The sequence below is a fragment of the Aspergillus pseudoviridinutans genome (genome assembly GCF_018340605.1).
Source record: "Aspergillus pseudoviridinutans IFM 55266 DNA, scaffold_7, whole genome shotgun sequence".
In the NCBI taxonomy this organism is placed as follows: domain Eukaryota; kingdom Fungi; phylum Ascomycota; class Eurotiomycetes; order Eurotiales; family Aspergillaceae; genus Aspergillus; species Aspergillus pseudoviridinutans.
The window spans coordinates 1,136,328-1,152,156 of NW_025091287.1; the positions used below are offsets into that span (position 1 = coordinate 1,136,328).

General features: G+C 50.9%; 7 protein-coding genes across 7 annotated transcripts; 3 read left to right on the top strand and 4 right to left on the bottom strand.

The window, feature by feature from the left end:
• Positions 1-76: 76 nt before the first annotated feature.
• On the bottom strand, positions 77-2,665 carry Asppvi_009726 (pentatricopeptide repeat protein; the record flags this gene model as incomplete). The annotated part of the gene is made up of 1 exon (XM_043305574.1): positions 77-2,665. One exon carries the CDS (start codon positions 2,663-2,665, stop codon positions 77-79), a length of 2,589 nt encoding a protein of 862 aa, XP_043161509.1.
• Positions 2,666-2,889: 224 nt separating this feature from the next.
• Positions 2,890-5,375, top strand: Asppvi_009727 (putative origin recognition complex subunit 3; the record flags this gene model as incomplete). Its single annotated transcript, XM_043305575.1, has 8 exons — positions 2,890-2,952; positions 3,009-3,218; positions 3,275-3,348; positions 3,408-3,642; positions 3,701-3,840; positions 3,894-4,167; positions 4,224-4,345; positions 4,397-5,375. 8 exons carry the CDS (start codon positions 2,890-2,892, stop codon positions 5,373-5,375), a joined length of 2,097 nt encoding a protein of 698 aa, XP_043161510.1.
• Positions 5,376-5,569: 194 nt separating this feature from the next.
• On the bottom strand, positions 5,570-6,820 carry Asppvi_009728 (uncharacterized protein; the record flags this gene model as incomplete). The annotated part of the gene is made up of 5 exons (XM_043305576.1): positions 5,570-6,195; positions 6,258-6,394; positions 6,451-6,511; positions 6,565-6,684; positions 6,739-6,820. The coding sequence occupies 5 exons, from the start codon at positions 6,818-6,820 to the stop codon at positions 5,570-5,572; spliced, it is 1,026 nt and encodes a 341-aa protein (XP_043161511.1).
• Positions 6,821-6,987: 167 nt separating this feature from the next.
• Asppvi_009729 (snoRNA-binding rRNA-processing protein NOP14) lies at positions 6,988-9,797 on the top strand (the record flags this gene model as incomplete). Its single annotated transcript, XM_043305577.1, has 2 exons — positions 6,988-7,275; positions 7,344-9,797. The coding sequence occupies 2 exons, from the start codon at positions 6,988-6,990 to the stop codon at positions 9,795-9,797; spliced, it is 2,742 nt and encodes a 913-aa protein (XP_043161512.1).
• Positions 9,798-10,012: 215 nt separating this feature from the next.
• Positions 10,013-11,737, bottom strand: Asppvi_009730 (putative triacylglycerol lipase; the record flags this gene model as incomplete). Its single annotated transcript, XM_043305578.1, has 3 exons — positions 10,013-11,050; positions 11,109-11,447; positions 11,513-11,737. 3 exons carry the CDS (start codon positions 11,735-11,737, stop codon positions 10,013-10,015), a joined length of 1,602 nt encoding a protein of 533 aa, XP_043161513.1.
• Positions 11,738-12,683: 946 nt separating this feature from the next.
• Positions 12,684-13,896, top strand: Asppvi_009731 (putative G-patch domain protein; the record flags this gene model as incomplete). The annotated part of the gene is made up of 2 exons (XM_043305579.1): positions 12,684-12,809; positions 12,886-13,896. The coding sequence occupies 2 exons, from the start codon at positions 12,684-12,686 to the stop codon at positions 13,894-13,896; spliced, it is 1,137 nt and encodes a 378-aa protein (XP_043161514.1).
• A 297-nt stretch (positions 13,897-14,193) lies between these two features.
• Asppvi_009732 (uncharacterized protein) lies at positions 14,194-14,994 on the bottom strand (the record flags this gene model as incomplete). The annotated part of the gene is made up of 1 exon (XM_043305580.1): positions 14,194-14,994. One exon carries the CDS (start codon positions 14,992-14,994, stop codon positions 14,194-14,196), a length of 801 nt encoding a protein of 266 aa, XP_043161515.1.
• Between the last annotated feature and the right edge of the window lie 835 nt (positions 14,995-15,829).

Genomic DNA, 15,829 nt, shown 5'->3' on the forward strand with positions numbered 1-15,829 from the left:
CGCCGCCATAATAGTACAAATCCAATGACACGATGGTGATGGCACCAGTGCTGGTAGCTCATGACCCTCTCCAAGTCTAGAGAAGCAAATTATCGTCATCCAATGAAGACCCGAGATCAACATTAGAGACACCCATCTCGACAGCAACCTTCGCTATCTGATCCTCAGTCTGGCCAGGTGCAGCAGCCGTTCGCGCTATGACGACGCGTAGCAGATCACTCATGATTTCCAGTTGGTACTGTTGCTTCTCCTGAGGCTCGAGCTGATCAGGACTCAGGCCGCGCGCTTGCAGACCCGCTGCTTTGCGCTCGCTCAGGATTTCAACGAGTTGGTTAACCTGCGCAATGTTCTCTTTGCTCCTCGGGGTGCTGGATAAACGCCGTAGACGACGCTTGGGCGTGTCCGCTGGAAAACCGGCCATGCGCGCGACCTGCAGGATAATCAGACGGGCGGTCACCTCGTCCGGGGAATAACCAAAAGCGGCCCTGAGTGAATACAGCGCAATCAGAGTGCCGGGTAAATCCTTGGAGAGACAGAAACAGCGAATGATCTGGTCGTAGAGCTCTTTAGAGAATTCTTCCTGCACAGTCGACTTGCCGCGGGGAGTGAGCTGAGAATACCACTTCATCATCTCTGCAAACAAACACCGCGCGGATGGAAACCCTGCGTCGAAGGCTGTCCGGCCTCGGTCATATTGAAGCTTGCCACAGTCCCATAGGCAGGCGTATGTCTCCAGGTCTGGTTTGATAGACACAGACATGGCTTTGAACTTGTTCCAAACGGACCGAATATCTTGTTTTCTGAGCTCCACATATAATAGATGGTTCATGAAATATGAATTTGGCCGGATTTGAGCATCCCCAAGGCATTTGACTAGATACTTGACCATGCCATCATCGCCTCTTCGGGTATAATGGAGGAGGAGGATCGAAAATGTCTCAATGTTTGCTGAGGGCACCTGTCTCTGCATGAACTTGGGAATGCGAGCGCCATCTGTCTCCTGACGTACATGGAGCTGAGGAGATTTCCCAGGCGATGCAGTCCGTGCCCATACCGAGTCAATCCGCTGCTGGACCATGGACCACCCCAGTTGCTCAGCCTTGGCTCGCGCAATAGCATTGCCTTCGCGGAGCCATGCAGCAATTAGTCCATTCAAATGCTTAGAGTCTGGTTTGACACCCCGTTCGTACATCAGCTCAATCACCATCGCAGCGGAGTCAACCTCGCCCATTCCGATAAGCTTCTTCATCCAGCTTGCATAGAAAAATCGGTTCTGGAACCGCCGAGGTAAAACGGTCAGAGTCGAAAGCGATATCTTATTGACGTCCTGTTCACGAATGCTGGACATCTGCAGATTGCCTACTAGACCCAGCGCGGCCTTATAAAGGGCAGTAGAGTCGTTTGCTGGATCCTGAGCGGTCACCATCATGTCCTTAAATACGGCAATGGCCAGGTCGAGTCTGCCTGCATTGAGCAGTCCAATGCTAACGAAGTCATAGTCTTCCATCGTCATCCTGGACTCTAGCAACGCCTTGAGCTGCAAGTATAAAGCCCATGCCTTGATTTCGGCTTCTTTCCCGGGCTGTCTTCCCCAAGCTGTGATGACCGGAAGAAGGATGCGAGGCTCGCGCGATTTATCGTTGGCCAAGAATGCTAAGGCAATATCTTGAGCTCGCTGCGGATCATCTGCAGCCGCGAAGAGCTGTACACCAAGTTTCCAATATGCCTCAAGGTCTTCCTTCTTCTGGGAAAGGGATGTCTGACACGCCTCCCATTGGTCAAGTGCCAAGTTTATCTTGCCACTTTCTTGAAGTGACTGTATGTATAAAAGGGCACGGGGTGTAGGAAGAGATCTCCCGGCGGAAACTGTGTCTTCAGCCAGGGCCTGTAACCGAGTCGCGCGAGAAGCGCGCGTCAAATCCCCATTCGCCTGAGACTCCCACATCATGGTCAATGCATCTTCAGGAATTGATTCGAGGAAGTTGGGGATAACTTGTCGACAGCGGCGATACCACTTCCACAGTTCTTGTTTAGCACGTTCATCCGAATTGTCATTTGCCAATCGTCTGAGACACTCATTGAGCTTGTCAACGTAAGGATGAGTTTCTGCGTCGTTCAAGGTCACTTCGTAGGGTTGTCTCAGCACCGGTGCTTCCAAAGAGCCTTCCTCCCCTGCTTCCGACAGCCAATTTTCTTCCTCTATTGCCATGCCTTCAAACTCCTCCCTGAGCATATTATCCAGCTCGTCATCGAAGACCTTATCGAGACCCAAGTCGTCATCAGCTTCACCTGTCTCCTCTGCATGTTTTTGAAGGGCTTCAAGCGCTATCTTCCTTTCATGTTCCGGCAACTCTCTCATGAAGGCGCTATTCGGACCATAAGGGCCTTCCCTCAGGACCTCTAATTCCTTGTCAAGCTGGGAAAGCTCACTCTCCACCTCTTCCTTCGCTGCGCGATCTTCAGCCTCCGGATCGATTTCCCTCCTGGCCTTACTCCCTCGCGTATCCTGCTCGTAGAAGCGAATCTTATCATCTTTTCCGCCATAATGTAGAAGCTGTGGCGCTAGAACGGAGAAGGCTCGCCCTCGAGACAAGGACGTAATCGACGGGCTTTTGTGGGCCACATATTGATACCACCGAGCTCCTCGAGCAGCTTGGCGGAGCATGAAGTATTGCGTTTAGATCATCGGACGAAACTGTCGAGACACTAAAAGCAGGGACGTCAAGAAAGAAAATTGATAGATGAGGATCTTGAAGCTCCGCGGTGAAAGAGCCACTATTACCCGATTTGGTTTAGTGGCACACGCGAAGGTCCGCCGCGGTCATTCGAGGTGCACCGTTATTGTTTCTCAAGAGCTGTCAGGCCTACGTTTCCTACGAAGGCTTCGCAATGGACCCAGACCATATAGAGACGGATGCGCTGGGCCCATTTAAAGATGGATCAAGTAACCAGGTACGTGGGGAAGTTGACGTTCTAGGCTGCACTGAACTAATGCTGTACACAACTAGGGTGTCTATATCTATAAACCTTCTAATCAGAACAAAAGTCATGGAGAAAGACCCTCGAAACGGCGAAAAGTACAATCGGAGAGGAAAGTCGAAATAGACACTGCCTGTCCCTTCGTGCCCTTATTGAACGGCGATGAGCCCGAACCTGCTGTCAAATTAAGATACGAAACGTACCAAAAGCTATGGTCCGAGCAGGAAGCAAAGATCCAAGTTAGTGCTATAAACAGCTGCTGGCATGGCTTTGACATCTTCTAACTTCAACTCAGGAAATTCTGGTAGATATCGACTCCGATGTTTATGAGAGAGTTTCGTGGTTTGTCAGATCAACCTCATTCGAAACGTACGGATATCCCACCAGTTGCGCTTGATTTTCGGGTTACAGAATCTAATTGGAAATAGATATAAAGGGTGCATACCGGCGGCGCTGGTCACTGTTGGATCGAATGTTTCCTCCCTCGGTCGGCTACTTGCGCGTTTGAATGATCAATTGACCTCAACAGGAGAGGGTGGTGTAGTTGTGTTGGAATCCGGGGATACACCCAACCTGAAAACGACCCTGAAAAACATCATACGTGCCGCAGTGACGAATACGGAAGGAAATGATGGGTACCAGAAGTTACTGACAGACCGAGAGGTTAGGCTGCCGTCCTCTAATCCCAGCGTGACGAATTCGATGGCTTAGCGTGATACAGGGACCAAGACTTCTAGCATACGACCTTGACTTGCTGAGCGACTATGTGAAAAGAAAGGGAGTCAAGAAGATGGTGCTCGCTTTTCGAGACAGCGAAGCCTTCGATCCCGCCATCTTGACAGACCTATTGTTGCTACTGAAGTGAGATCAGCGTCCTTGGTTTCGATTCTCGAGAATCTGACATGTTACTGCAGCTCATGGCTCGACAGAATACCTTTCACTCTATTATTTGGTATTTCAACTTCTGTTGAGCTTTTCGAAGGGAGACTTCCACGATCGACTGTCGCTTTACTCAGAGGCAAATATTTTGAGATTCACGAAGCGAGCAACTGTGTCGATCGCATATATGAGCGACTGCAGGCGGATCCGAGCGGCCTTTTCTGGCTGGGTCGCAACATTACTGCCGTTCTGTTCGAGAGATCGAATGATTACTTTCAGACGCCGGAGGCGTTCAGTCGAGTGATTAAGGTATCTTCCGGCATCTCCGTCATTCAGGTTCCAATATCTCACAAACATCTTGGCAGTATTCTTATATGACCCACTTTTTTGCGAATTCTTTGTCTGTACTTCTTGCAAACGATTTGCCTGGGACCCTTCGGAACGATCCTCTTTGCGAAGCAATCAGAAACCTTCCATCCTTTCGAGGGTGAGTGTCTTTCTCCCCCGCGGTTGCGTGCTTTGACTAAATGGTATGAAGCTACTGTGAGCATCTCATTGAGGTGGGGTCGTTCGATCAAGTTCGCAGATTGCTGGAAGATGACGAATTTCTCTTCCAAGATATTTTGCGGCATCTTAGATCCGGACAGCAGAAGATGCGCGATATCTTTCAGACTGTCAGATGGATTCAATCATGCCGCAGAAGTCTGAATCTCACCAAGAGAACAGATATTTCGGAACTTTCCATCCGTGCCCTATCAGGAGACCTGCTGAACTCCTCCTCCGTGGAGGACATGATGAAGATCTTGAAAGGCCTGGATTCCAAAAGGCTGGGGGACATCTTCGCTAGTCTTCCGGATGGCTTGAGGAAAGGCCAGGAATTTCAACAAATCAAGGGAGACTTGGATGCTCTATTGCAAGAATATCAAGTTGCTGAACCGCTTCGAAGTGAGTATGACAGCCGACAGTCCATGGTGGCAATGACCGTTGTTCAACAGCGGGTCAAACTCAGTAAGGGGAAAAACAAGGTGTCCAAACACAGCGTCGACTACACGAGGATCATTGATCGCTTTTATCATTTATTAGAGGCGTATCTTACGGAAACCCTGCTGAGGCCGCAGGACTTGTGCTTGCATGAGGTGTTCTTCCTCGATATGAGAAACCCGCTGAAAGAGACATTCGCACCGCGGCCTCGTTTCGCCATTGAACGGGCTTTGTCAAATCCATTTGATTATCTGATATCGACGTCAGGGTCTTCTGACAAGAAGCTCTCTACTAAACAGCCCCCCACAGCGATCTTGTATCAGCTTTACCTCGAGTCTGGCTCTCTGGTTAATGTATATGATATTTGGCAGGCTTTCTATGCGGTCTTCGAAAGCGAGCAAGGTGACAGCTGCGACGAACAAATGATCATGACTATGTTCTACAAGGGTTTGTCCGAGCTCAAAGCATTTGGCTTCGTCAAGAGCACTCGGAAGAAGATTGATCATGTGGCGAAGTCGGCCTGGATGGGGTTATGAGCGTAGCACGCGAAACTTGTCGCGAATATGCGACTTTGTAATATATAGTGCTATCAACAATAAAGGGTATCATGAATGCATGAGAAAAGGATCGATCAAACAAGTATGCAGAAGTCATCAGGCAAAATATCCCACAACCTCTCGAGAAGGATAGCCTTCGCCGTCGAAGATTAAGGACATGCGGGCCGTTCCAGTCATTCTGCAATAGGTATTTGAAAAATATCGTCATTATTCAAGGGATGAACTCCGTCGCTCAACACCATAGCTTCCCTCCTGCGCCTCCTGACGGCTTGTTCTTCTGCGGTTCCCCCGCGAAGCCTTCTCCCCGAAAGGCGCCTCGACCCCGCTGTATCTTCGCCATCGATCATCCATACATCGCTGTCTTCTTCATCGTCATGGTCATTCTCCTCCATCATGCTCCCCATTAGACCATACTTTCTTAATTGTTTTGTACCGTCGGGATGAGATGATAGCGTGCTGAATATTGCACTCATGATCGTGTCATCAGACCACCAAGTCTTCATGAGTATCACCACGTCCTGCCTCCGCGACGGCTTTGTCAAAGCACACGGGAAGGGGTACTTAGAAAGCCAACGACTGACCACACCAGCTTCCAGTGCAGCAGGAATATTTTCTTGCAGGATCAGATTGAGAATACTGAGTGCTTTTTTCTCGCCCAACGGTCTCGTTTTTGGCAGGATAGGCGAATCGGTGGTAGAGGTCTCTTCAACATGTTCCTCAAGGAAATTGCACAAACAATCGACGAGGGCTGCGTAGGTAGAGAGGTCTTTCAGGCGAGAACAGACAGCGGTTCGTGAAACTACATATTACCACTTAGTCAGTATGCAAGTAGTCTAAAGTATATATCGATGGAAATCGTACGCGCTCTATTAGATAGCAGGAAGTATAACGCTGTTAGCGCTCTACCTCGCCGCTCTTTATTTTTGCTTGCCAGGTCTTTTAGAAGCAAATCCCGTGTCGACCCTTTCGTAGATCGCTCCGCAATGATGCGTAGTGCCCTAGACGGATCATTAGCCAATGTCAACGCTTCAGAACGAAAGCCGGTGCAGCGTACGCAGCACGAAGATCGTAACTTGTGCTATCGGACAGCTTTAAAAGTGTATCTAGTTTGAGAGCTGCATTGGAAGTCAGTCCCTGGAAAGCCTCTTTGTGGCATCGTTCATCATACCATCCTCTGTGCCCTCACTGATTATTTTGTCTTCCTTTTCGACCTTCGTGATCTCCGTCAAATCACTCACGCGGCAGAGCTCCGCAGCAATTCCACGGACGGCAAAGAAGAGAGACACGCCTGATAGGTTAGCTTTCTAAGCAAACATCGCGAAGCTGTATAGGCAGAACATACCCAGACATAACCAGACAAATCTGTCACTCAAATGAGAAGCCATCTTGCTATGGCTATCCAGGTTCCCAAAGGACGTCTGCATGTGAGGAGAAAGCGGAGTAGTTCGATATCTCAACAGCGGTGCGGCAGAATTTCCCCGACGGAAGCGGTGAGCCTACTTTTTTTTGCGGGCAATCATTGAAAAATGCATCGTCCAAAAAATTTCGGTGGAGCAGCCGGACGCTTTTACTTCAACAGCAACACATCACCATGCCGCCTTCGCAGTTGAAGCAGTTGAAGGCGTCGCTTCGCGAGAGTGGTGTTCTAGCTCCGCAGCAGTCCAAGAAGCAAAAGCGCCAGAATGCGAAGGCTGGCGTCAGCGCTCAGAATCGTGTGCAGCGGAATGCCGCTCTGCAAGCAATTCGAGATCGATTTAATCCGTTCGAAATTAAAGTCGCGTCCCGGAACAAGTTCGATGTGACTACGAGAGATGGAGGCTCCAAGCCGGCCGCTGGTCTATCAAGGCCCGGAGTGACAAAGTCACTGGGAGAAGAAAAGGTGGGTTGAACGTGGTTCAAAATGCAGACTGCCCGGTAGCTAAGATTTTTTTTTTCCCTACATGACAGAGACGCCAAACACTCCTCCGGGAAATGGAGAGGAAGAACAAGATTGGTGGTATTATTGATCGCCGTTTCGGTGAAGACGATCCGAGCATGACACCCGAGGAGAGAGCCGCCGAACGGTTTGCCAGAGAAAGTCAGAAGAAACTGCGCAAGGAGTCGATGTTCAACCTGGAAGATGATGATGAAGACGATTTCCAACTCACGCACAAAGGCCAAACGTTAACCCTCGGCGATGGCGCCCCTCAAGACGATTTTGAAGAGGACCTGGGAGGATTGGAGGAGGATCAGTCCGACTCGGAAATGCCGCGGAAAAGGAAAAGAATTCTGGATGATGATGGAGAGCTAGAAGATTTTGTCTTTGACGATGAGGATGGAGAGGATCAGCCGGAAAGGAAAAAGTCGAAACATGAAGTCATGAAGGAAGTCATCGCCAAATCGAAGTTCTACAAGCTGGAACGGCAAAAGGCGAAAGAGGAAGACGACGATCTTCGCGAAGAGCTCGATAAAGGACTTCCCGATCTTTTCGACATGCTGCGCGGTGTGAAGCCGCCATCGAATCCGGAGCCTGCGAAGGACGACCTGGAATCGATGAACCCAGACCGTGCAGCTTTGCTGAAGGGGACCGCGGAGGATGACCCCAATAAAGAATACGACCAGCGATTGAAACAACTGACGTTCGACAAGCGTTCTCAGCCAACAGACCGTACCAAGACGGCTGAAGAGAAGGCCGAAGAGGAAGCGCAACGACTCAAGGCCCTTGAGGAAGAGCGTCTCAGAAGAATGCGTGGTGAACAGGAGGGCGACGAAGAGGAGGATGATGGCGGAAAAAGCGAAACGGGAGACGAGTGGTCTGACGATGAATCCATTCCGGACGACGCGCTGGCATTTGGTCTGCAGCAGCCTGCTCCTCAGACAAATGAACGTCCCGAGCTGGGAGTTGAAGACGAGGACGACTTTATCATTGACGATGATCTTGTTGAGACGAGGTCAGATGTGAGTCTCTCATTCGACGAAAGCGACGGAGAAGAGGGATCGTCTGAAGAAGAATCGGAGGAGGAAGACGAGGAAGAAGATGAGCTTATCAATGGGCTTACACTTCCTACCAGCAAATCTGGGGATTCCACAGCAACAGTCGATGGTGCACAAAAGACCAGTGAAGGGTTGGCCTACACCTACCCATGTCCCGAAGACCATGAATCTTTCCTTGATGTCATCAAGGATGTTCCCATGAATGACCTGCCTATTGTCATCCAGCGTATTCGAGCCCTGCACCACCCGCGTCTGCACGCCGACAACAAGACGAAGTTAGGGCGCTTCGCTGCGGTCCTTGTCCGTCATGTTGCTTATATGGCTGAGCAACCCGAACATCCTCCTTTCACCATTCTCGAAGCCATTCTACGTCACATTCACTCCCTAGCCAAGTCGCACCCGGAAAGCGTATGTATGGCGTACAGGAGGTATCTCCGTGAAATTGCGACGGATCGTCCTCTCAACCTCCGCGCTGGTGACCTTGTCATTTTGACAGGAATTGCAACCACCTTTCCGACTTCCGATCACTTCCACGCCATTGCTACGCCTGCCCATTTATGTCTTGCTCGGTATCTGGGTCAAGGGGCTATCAATACTCTCGGTGACTACGCTACAGGTGCCTACGCCGCCAGCCTGTCTCTCCAGTACCAGGCCATTTCGAAGCGGTACATGCCCGAGTTGATCAACTACGTGCTCAATGCGCTCTGCAATCTCTGTCCGACAGAACCAAACGGCAGCCTTGGGTTCTTCCCAGCAAGGGGATCCCAAGAATCGCTGCGACTGATCCCCTCTAAACAGCTTAACCCTCGAAAGCTCCGATTCTGGGATATCGCCACAGCCCAGTCGGATCAGCGGGCCCAGGACGAGCTTAAACTTTCTCTCATTCACACATTTGTCACCCTCCTCAATTCCGCGTCCGACCTGTGGGCTGGCAAGTCGGCATCCTTCGAGATCTTCGAGCCAGTGCAGCAAGTGCTCCGCCACGTAAACAAATCCACCAAGGGTAAACTCTCGTCCGACGTCCAGGACAATCTGCAATCAACACTGGACAAACTTGACGCACATCTCTCCCGCGCGCGTGTGACCCGCCGGCCATTGGTGCTGCATAACCACCGCCCGCTGGCGATCAAGACCGCTATACCCAAGTTCGAGGAGACCTTCAACCCGGACAAACACTACGACCCGAACCGCGAGCGGGCGGAGCTCAACCGCCTCAAGGCGGAGTTCAAGCGCGAGCGCAAGGGTGCCATGCGCGAGCTGCGCAAGGATGCCAACTTCGTTGCGCGCGAGAAGCTGCGCGAGAAGAAGGAGCGCGATGCCGAGTACGAGAAGAAGTACAAGCGGCTCGTGGCGGAGATCCAGAGCGAGGAGGGGCGAGAAGCGAATGCGTACGAACGAGAGAAGAGGAAGCGCCAGGGGAAGTGGTAGTACCTTTCACTCCTCTCATGGCATCTTTGATACTCAGGCCGTCTGTGGTTACGGGATTCTTGGTTTCTCTGGCATTGTTATTGTCGAAGGCGTACCAGGCTTCAAGGCTTTATTGTATATACAGTTGTCAAACGACACAAAAGAAATTTCTCCTTTTTTCCCTCCATCATCCTACCGTAAAACAGAGGGCCCCAATTAATGTATCTGATCTGGATCTACTGGCCCAGCACCGTCCCAATGCTAGTCAGATATCCACACCTCTGCCTCTGATCAACCGGGACGCTTTCCATTTTCGTTTCGTTCGTCTTGATGAAAATACGGCTGTACCCTCCCCCATCACCCCAAGTCTTCCATTCGGGACTGCCAGGATAGCGATGAGTATTCGGATTGAACGTCTTAATGAAGCTTGTCCAGTAACCCTGCATGACCGGGACGATCGGAGCGTTCGTGGTAGTATAAGAGTGAGGTGCACCCCCGTTCGTGTACTTAGGCCCCCAGATGGCGTTGACCTCCACTGTATGGGACACACCAGTACCTGAGGCTTGAGCGGCTCCATCTTCCACGGCGTAGTGATAGTTCCAACTCTTGACCCCAACATTTTCGTAGACGGTTGACATGTCGATGCCAGGACAGATGTAGCGCATCTCTCCATAAGCGTTGCTTGCAGGTCTCCACCAAACACTAGCATTTGGGAAAGACTGTGTCTGGTTTTCCTGCAGATACAGCTCATTAATCTTGGCAAGGTGATGAAGCTGAATTTTCGGGAATTGATTTTGAAGGAACTTGTCGGCTTCCGAGACGCTGGCAACATCTTTCGGGACGAAAATGGTGCCTTCGTTTGTGTCGTCGCCGAAGATGACTGGCACCTTGATGAACTTGCCTTGATGGAAAAGACGATATGTATAGTCGGGCACGAGGTCCTCGTCGACAATCGGCCCGTACATGTACAGCGGCGCCTCTTGCGCTCCAGGTAACGGTGTGTTAAAATTCTGGCGCTGAAGGCTTGCTATATCAAGATTGCGCAGACACGCGAGTGTGTCGTTTTCGCTCGCACAGCTGGTGCGGATGACCAGGTTGTTGTAAGCAAACTGGCTCTCAGCCAATGTAAGCATGGCGGCAAAGCTTTGTGACTCTGCAGCTGCAGCGTGGAATAGACCATCGTTTCTTCCCCCATAGGCTGAGAGCAGCAGGGTGATGGAACCAGCCCCTGCGCTATCACCGCCGATGACAACATGATTGGGGTTGCCGCCAAACTTGGACGAAGAGTTAACCACCGAAGCCGAGAAACAGACAGGGCAGGAGACGCCTCACCTTGCTGATATGTTTCTGCACCCATTCGAGAGCCTTGATCTGATCTTTGAGGCCGTTATTCAAACTTCCGCCATTCTGCACCTCCGTGCTAGCCAAGAACCCGTAAGGTCCAACTCGGTAGTTGAAGGTAACCACGATGATTTCCGAGCCAGACGCTTCGATCAACCCGGTTCCATTGTAGTTTGCATTTGAATTCGAGTTGAACCCACCACCTTGTATCCAGAAGAACACAGGGAGATTGGACGCATTCCTTGGGGCATACACATCGATGAAAAGGCAATCTTCAGATTTACTAGAGCCCACAGGGTATTCTCCGGTTGGGATACAAACGGGGCCGTGCTAAGTTCCCATATCGTCAGCATGGGAAACTTACGACATTTAGGATTTGACTGAATATCTACTACCTTGCTTGCTTCTTGAACACCTTGTGTCGGCAGCGGATCCTGCGGGGCAGCAAATCGCAACTGTCCGACAGGAGGGGAAGCATAACGCATGCCCAGCCACTGTACAATGCCGTTGGAGAGCTCATGGCCTTGATATTGTGTGTACCCGAGATCTACCACAGCCTTCCGGGCAGATGCAGCAGGAAGTAGTAGCAGAACTAAGGCGTAAAGATTGTTCAGGTGCATTTTCCGGTGGCACGCCCGATCGGCATACAATGGACAATAGACAATGGCGCGAAAGAATACTTTAAAAGCGAGTGATCAAACACTATTTAAGTGATAGCCTGCACCGAGGATACACCGTCGCTGGCCCGAGAATCTCTGACCTCAGGTTCTGGGTTCTCTCTCGGCACGAGTCCAACGGTCAATCCGGGACCAACATCTTTCCAAGTGAGATCAGCCATCATTGAGTCAGGGAGTAATCAAGTTGGTAAGCTAAGCCACAGATAGTCAGTATCGGCGTTATAGCCAAAGTACAACCATGGCAGGAAATAAATATCCGCTAGGAAGAGAAACGGATCAACATCTTAGCCTATCATCTCTTCGGATATTCCGTCCTGGAGAGCTTAGAAAGTTAGAAGGAGCCCCCGGCAAACAAAAGTGGATTCCGTTCTCCAATGGTTGCAACATGCTTGGCCGTTTATCTGATTCTGATACATGTCAGCACTGGGTGCTGGAGCTATGCGATTGCTGATACTCCGAGGCAGTCTCTCCTATGCTGACATCATAACAATCATTTGATTGAGCTTTCATCCAAAGAATGGCTGAGAAGGACAATGACGGCTTCCTGCATCCCCTCATGAACTCATCTCAAGTGTGGAGGAAGTGAGACAAGTGTGTCGTGCAGAAGTACGAGAGAGGCCGGAATAATAGTGGCGAAGTTCAGCACGCGGGAAACTGTGGAGAGAGACAAAAAGTGCTTCATTTTGGTTATTTCCTTCTCCGCAATCAAGGAAATCCCAGTCTCAGCTATTAGCAAATTAATTTCTCGCCATCATTTGTAACCCTTTTTCCCTTGGCATGCAAAAATCCCCGTCTACATAGCCTTCGAGCTCAGGTTGTCAATTAAATCCTCGGCTGTTCCTCGGCTCTACTTTTGGTCTCCGACAGTCAGCACGGCGCAATCATCACCATGTCCCCTCACCCACACCCCGCGAACGGAGGAGAAGAAGAGGAGGATGACTACATGTCTATGGTGATTGAGGAGCCACAGCAGAAGGAGACATTTGCTCAGAGAAAGCTCCGCAAGCAGCGAGAGGTCCGTTTCTTCGGGTTTCCCACTCGATAACAACAAGCAGCGCTAGACCCCAAAGCTAACTTCCCCCGCGTCCTAGGCAGAGGCTCGCGCCAAAGTCCCCTCGAAAGCCGAACGTGCCGCCGAAGAAGCCGCGCGTCGAGATGCAGCCCTGTCCAAGAGCACGCTGGACCCCTCCAACAAGGGGTTCCAGATGATGGCCAAACTCGGCTTCAAACCCGGTCAGACCCTAGGAAAGCCGCAGACACCACCCGGAGATAGTAAGCCCTCGCACGGAGAAAGCCAGCCCTTGCATGACGATAAAGAGGAACGGGTACGATCCGAGCCGCTGAATTTGGTGCTCAAAGAGGGCCGCGGAGGCATTGGGTTGGACAGTGAGAAGAAGCGCAAATTCCGGGAAGAGGCGGAAGAGGCGCTCAAGAAGGTCAAGCAAGAAGAAGGCGATTACAGAGACCGCGTTCGGCAGGAGCGCGAGACCCGACGGACGGAAGCGCAAGTGTACGCGGCGCAAAAGGTAGCGGAGCGATTAGATGCCGAGGCTGAGACTGAGGCTGCGGGCGGGGTCGCGGAAACTGGAGAGGCGAGCCAAACGGAGAAGGAGGATAAATTCCTGGATAAGGAGCAGTCCGGCGATGAGGGCTCAGCGGAAGATTTGGCTGATGAATCGCGCGCGGCACGCCCCAAGGTGAGAGTCAAGCCCACGTCCCAGATCAATGTCTTGTATAGGGGCTTGGTGCGCGAGCGTGAGGAGAAGGAGCGAGCTCTACAAATGCGCCATGCCCTTCAGACGTCACTCCCGTCGTCATTCTTCCCCAACCCCCGGTTACCGGGGTATAACGATCCTACGCTGGAGCCAGACGACAAAGAAGCGATCGGCTCCAGGCAAGACACGTCTACAATACTGGAACAAGAATTGGAGGAAGAAGACCCAGAACTTGATGAGTTCAACGCGCTGGATCCGAGTGAACGGCTGGCCCGGTTAGTCGTATATCTGCGTGAACGACATCGATACTGTTTTTGGTGCAAGTATCGCTACGAAACTGACGAGATGGAGGGGTGTCCTGGTCTCACTGAAGAAGATCATGATTGACATGTGTTCATATCGAGGCCAGAATTTAGATTCTCAGAGATCTGAGCAACTTAGAATTGTACAGCATACCCTTGAGGAGTATCATAGCGAAGAACAGAAAACATCATCCACTCTAGCTCGGACCAAAAAGGTATATAAACAGACTCAAAACTCCCGTCATAACACATCCAGAGTACAGCATCACATTAGGCAGGTCATTGACCGAACGGAGCATCGAAATAGATATATAATTCCGAAATTGTCAATCATATCGACATCGGCGAGAGGATTACGAGCTATCAACTGATCCACGGCGCGTTAAGAATTTGCAGGCGTCGTCTCCATCAATCGAGCCAGCGAACGATTCGGCACCTTCTGCAAGCTCTGATAACAGTCCGCGCAGATGCGTAAGCAGCAGAAGACACACCTGTAGCGCATCTCCCGGTCGAATTTCTGGCAGGTCATGCATGGCAGCGAATACCAGACATTGTTGGCCGGCATCATGCTCCGATGCTCCTGGAAACAGGCATAATGCAGTCGGTTCAGAGGCACTGTGACCGGTTCGATCTCAGGAGGGGTGAAAGGCCCATTGTTCTCGTCACTCGACACAGAGCCGAGGCGTCCATTGGCACCGTCCAGTTCCGGTTCGGGCTCGGGATCCGGGATGAAGTCTTCTAATGGATCGCCTGCATCTGGCGGTACTGAGTTTTCGCTGGAAGGGGTCTGTTGAGTCGGGATATGGACTGGTAATTCATCGCGGGCTCTGGCAGGAGGCGCATAGTTGAGGTGCCGCGCAGCTGAGATTTCGTTTCTGAATGCTGGGTGGATGTCCTCTGGGCCTAGGGACGCCGATGCGGGAGGGAAAGACGGCAGTGGGTTCGGGGGCAGTTCCTTTTCATTCTGTGGTCGTGCAGGCCGAACAGGGGCAGAGTCGGTTCGGATGGGGTACTGAGGAGGAGCAACGGGAGCTGGATGCGCGGGAGCAGCAGCCAAAGGAGCAGCAGAGACAGGAGCGGGAGCTGGAGCTGACTCGTGGTCAACGCCTTTCTTAGATTTGAAGGCGGAAAGCGACGGAACTCGCAGTCCACGAGGCCGATTTTCCTTCTGCAGAACGGCCATGTCGTATGAAAATGACGCTTTGCTTCCACCCAGAAATATCCGAATCGAGATATTTTCGATACTGAAGACGTCTCGGGATGATTTGAAGCAATTGAGCAGAAAAAGACTTTCGGTCAATGCAAGCAGACCGATTCTGGAGGAAACAGAGACTTCAGCAGTGCAGAGCCTGTGGAGAGGTTAGGTTTTTCTTAAGATACCAGAAAGAAGCAAAAAAACACCAATAAACAAGAGTACGAAGTATCATTCGTGATCATCTGAGTTGACTACGTAGGTTCTTGGTATTTCGCAATCATTCTTATGGTCCAACCAAGCAGGATTCCGTCCTGATAAATCCGGGTATCTCGTCAGAGAACCATGGACTGGACGTATCCACTCTTAGGGACTTCCGTTAGTGGCAGGGAATAAATAGTCCTATAACCAGGGCCAGTTGTGACACGCCGGAGATTAGGATGAGCTGAAGTCTAAAAGTGCTCCAATTCTGGAAGTCCATTGGCGTGCTCAGCCTGCCGTTTGCGTTCTCCAGTACGGAGTAGAAGAGAGAGAAAGAAAAGACGCTGGGCCGCTTTCTGGGCCGCTTTCAGGGCAAATGAAGATCCGAAAGTAATTTCTTTCAGGTACAGATACCAAAGGTGATAGATCATATCCTTTTGATCGCTACCTACAGAGTGACGGTTGCCTCTCTGGCAGGACTCAATAATAGATAGACTAGTTTATGATTGATTTGTGCAGGTGCCAAGGAGGAAGCCCTTCAAGGCAACCGAGAAAATCGGGCAGACTAGAAGGCTAGCTTTACAACTTTCCAACGAACTGCCCAAATTTTGTGTAGGACTAAAAA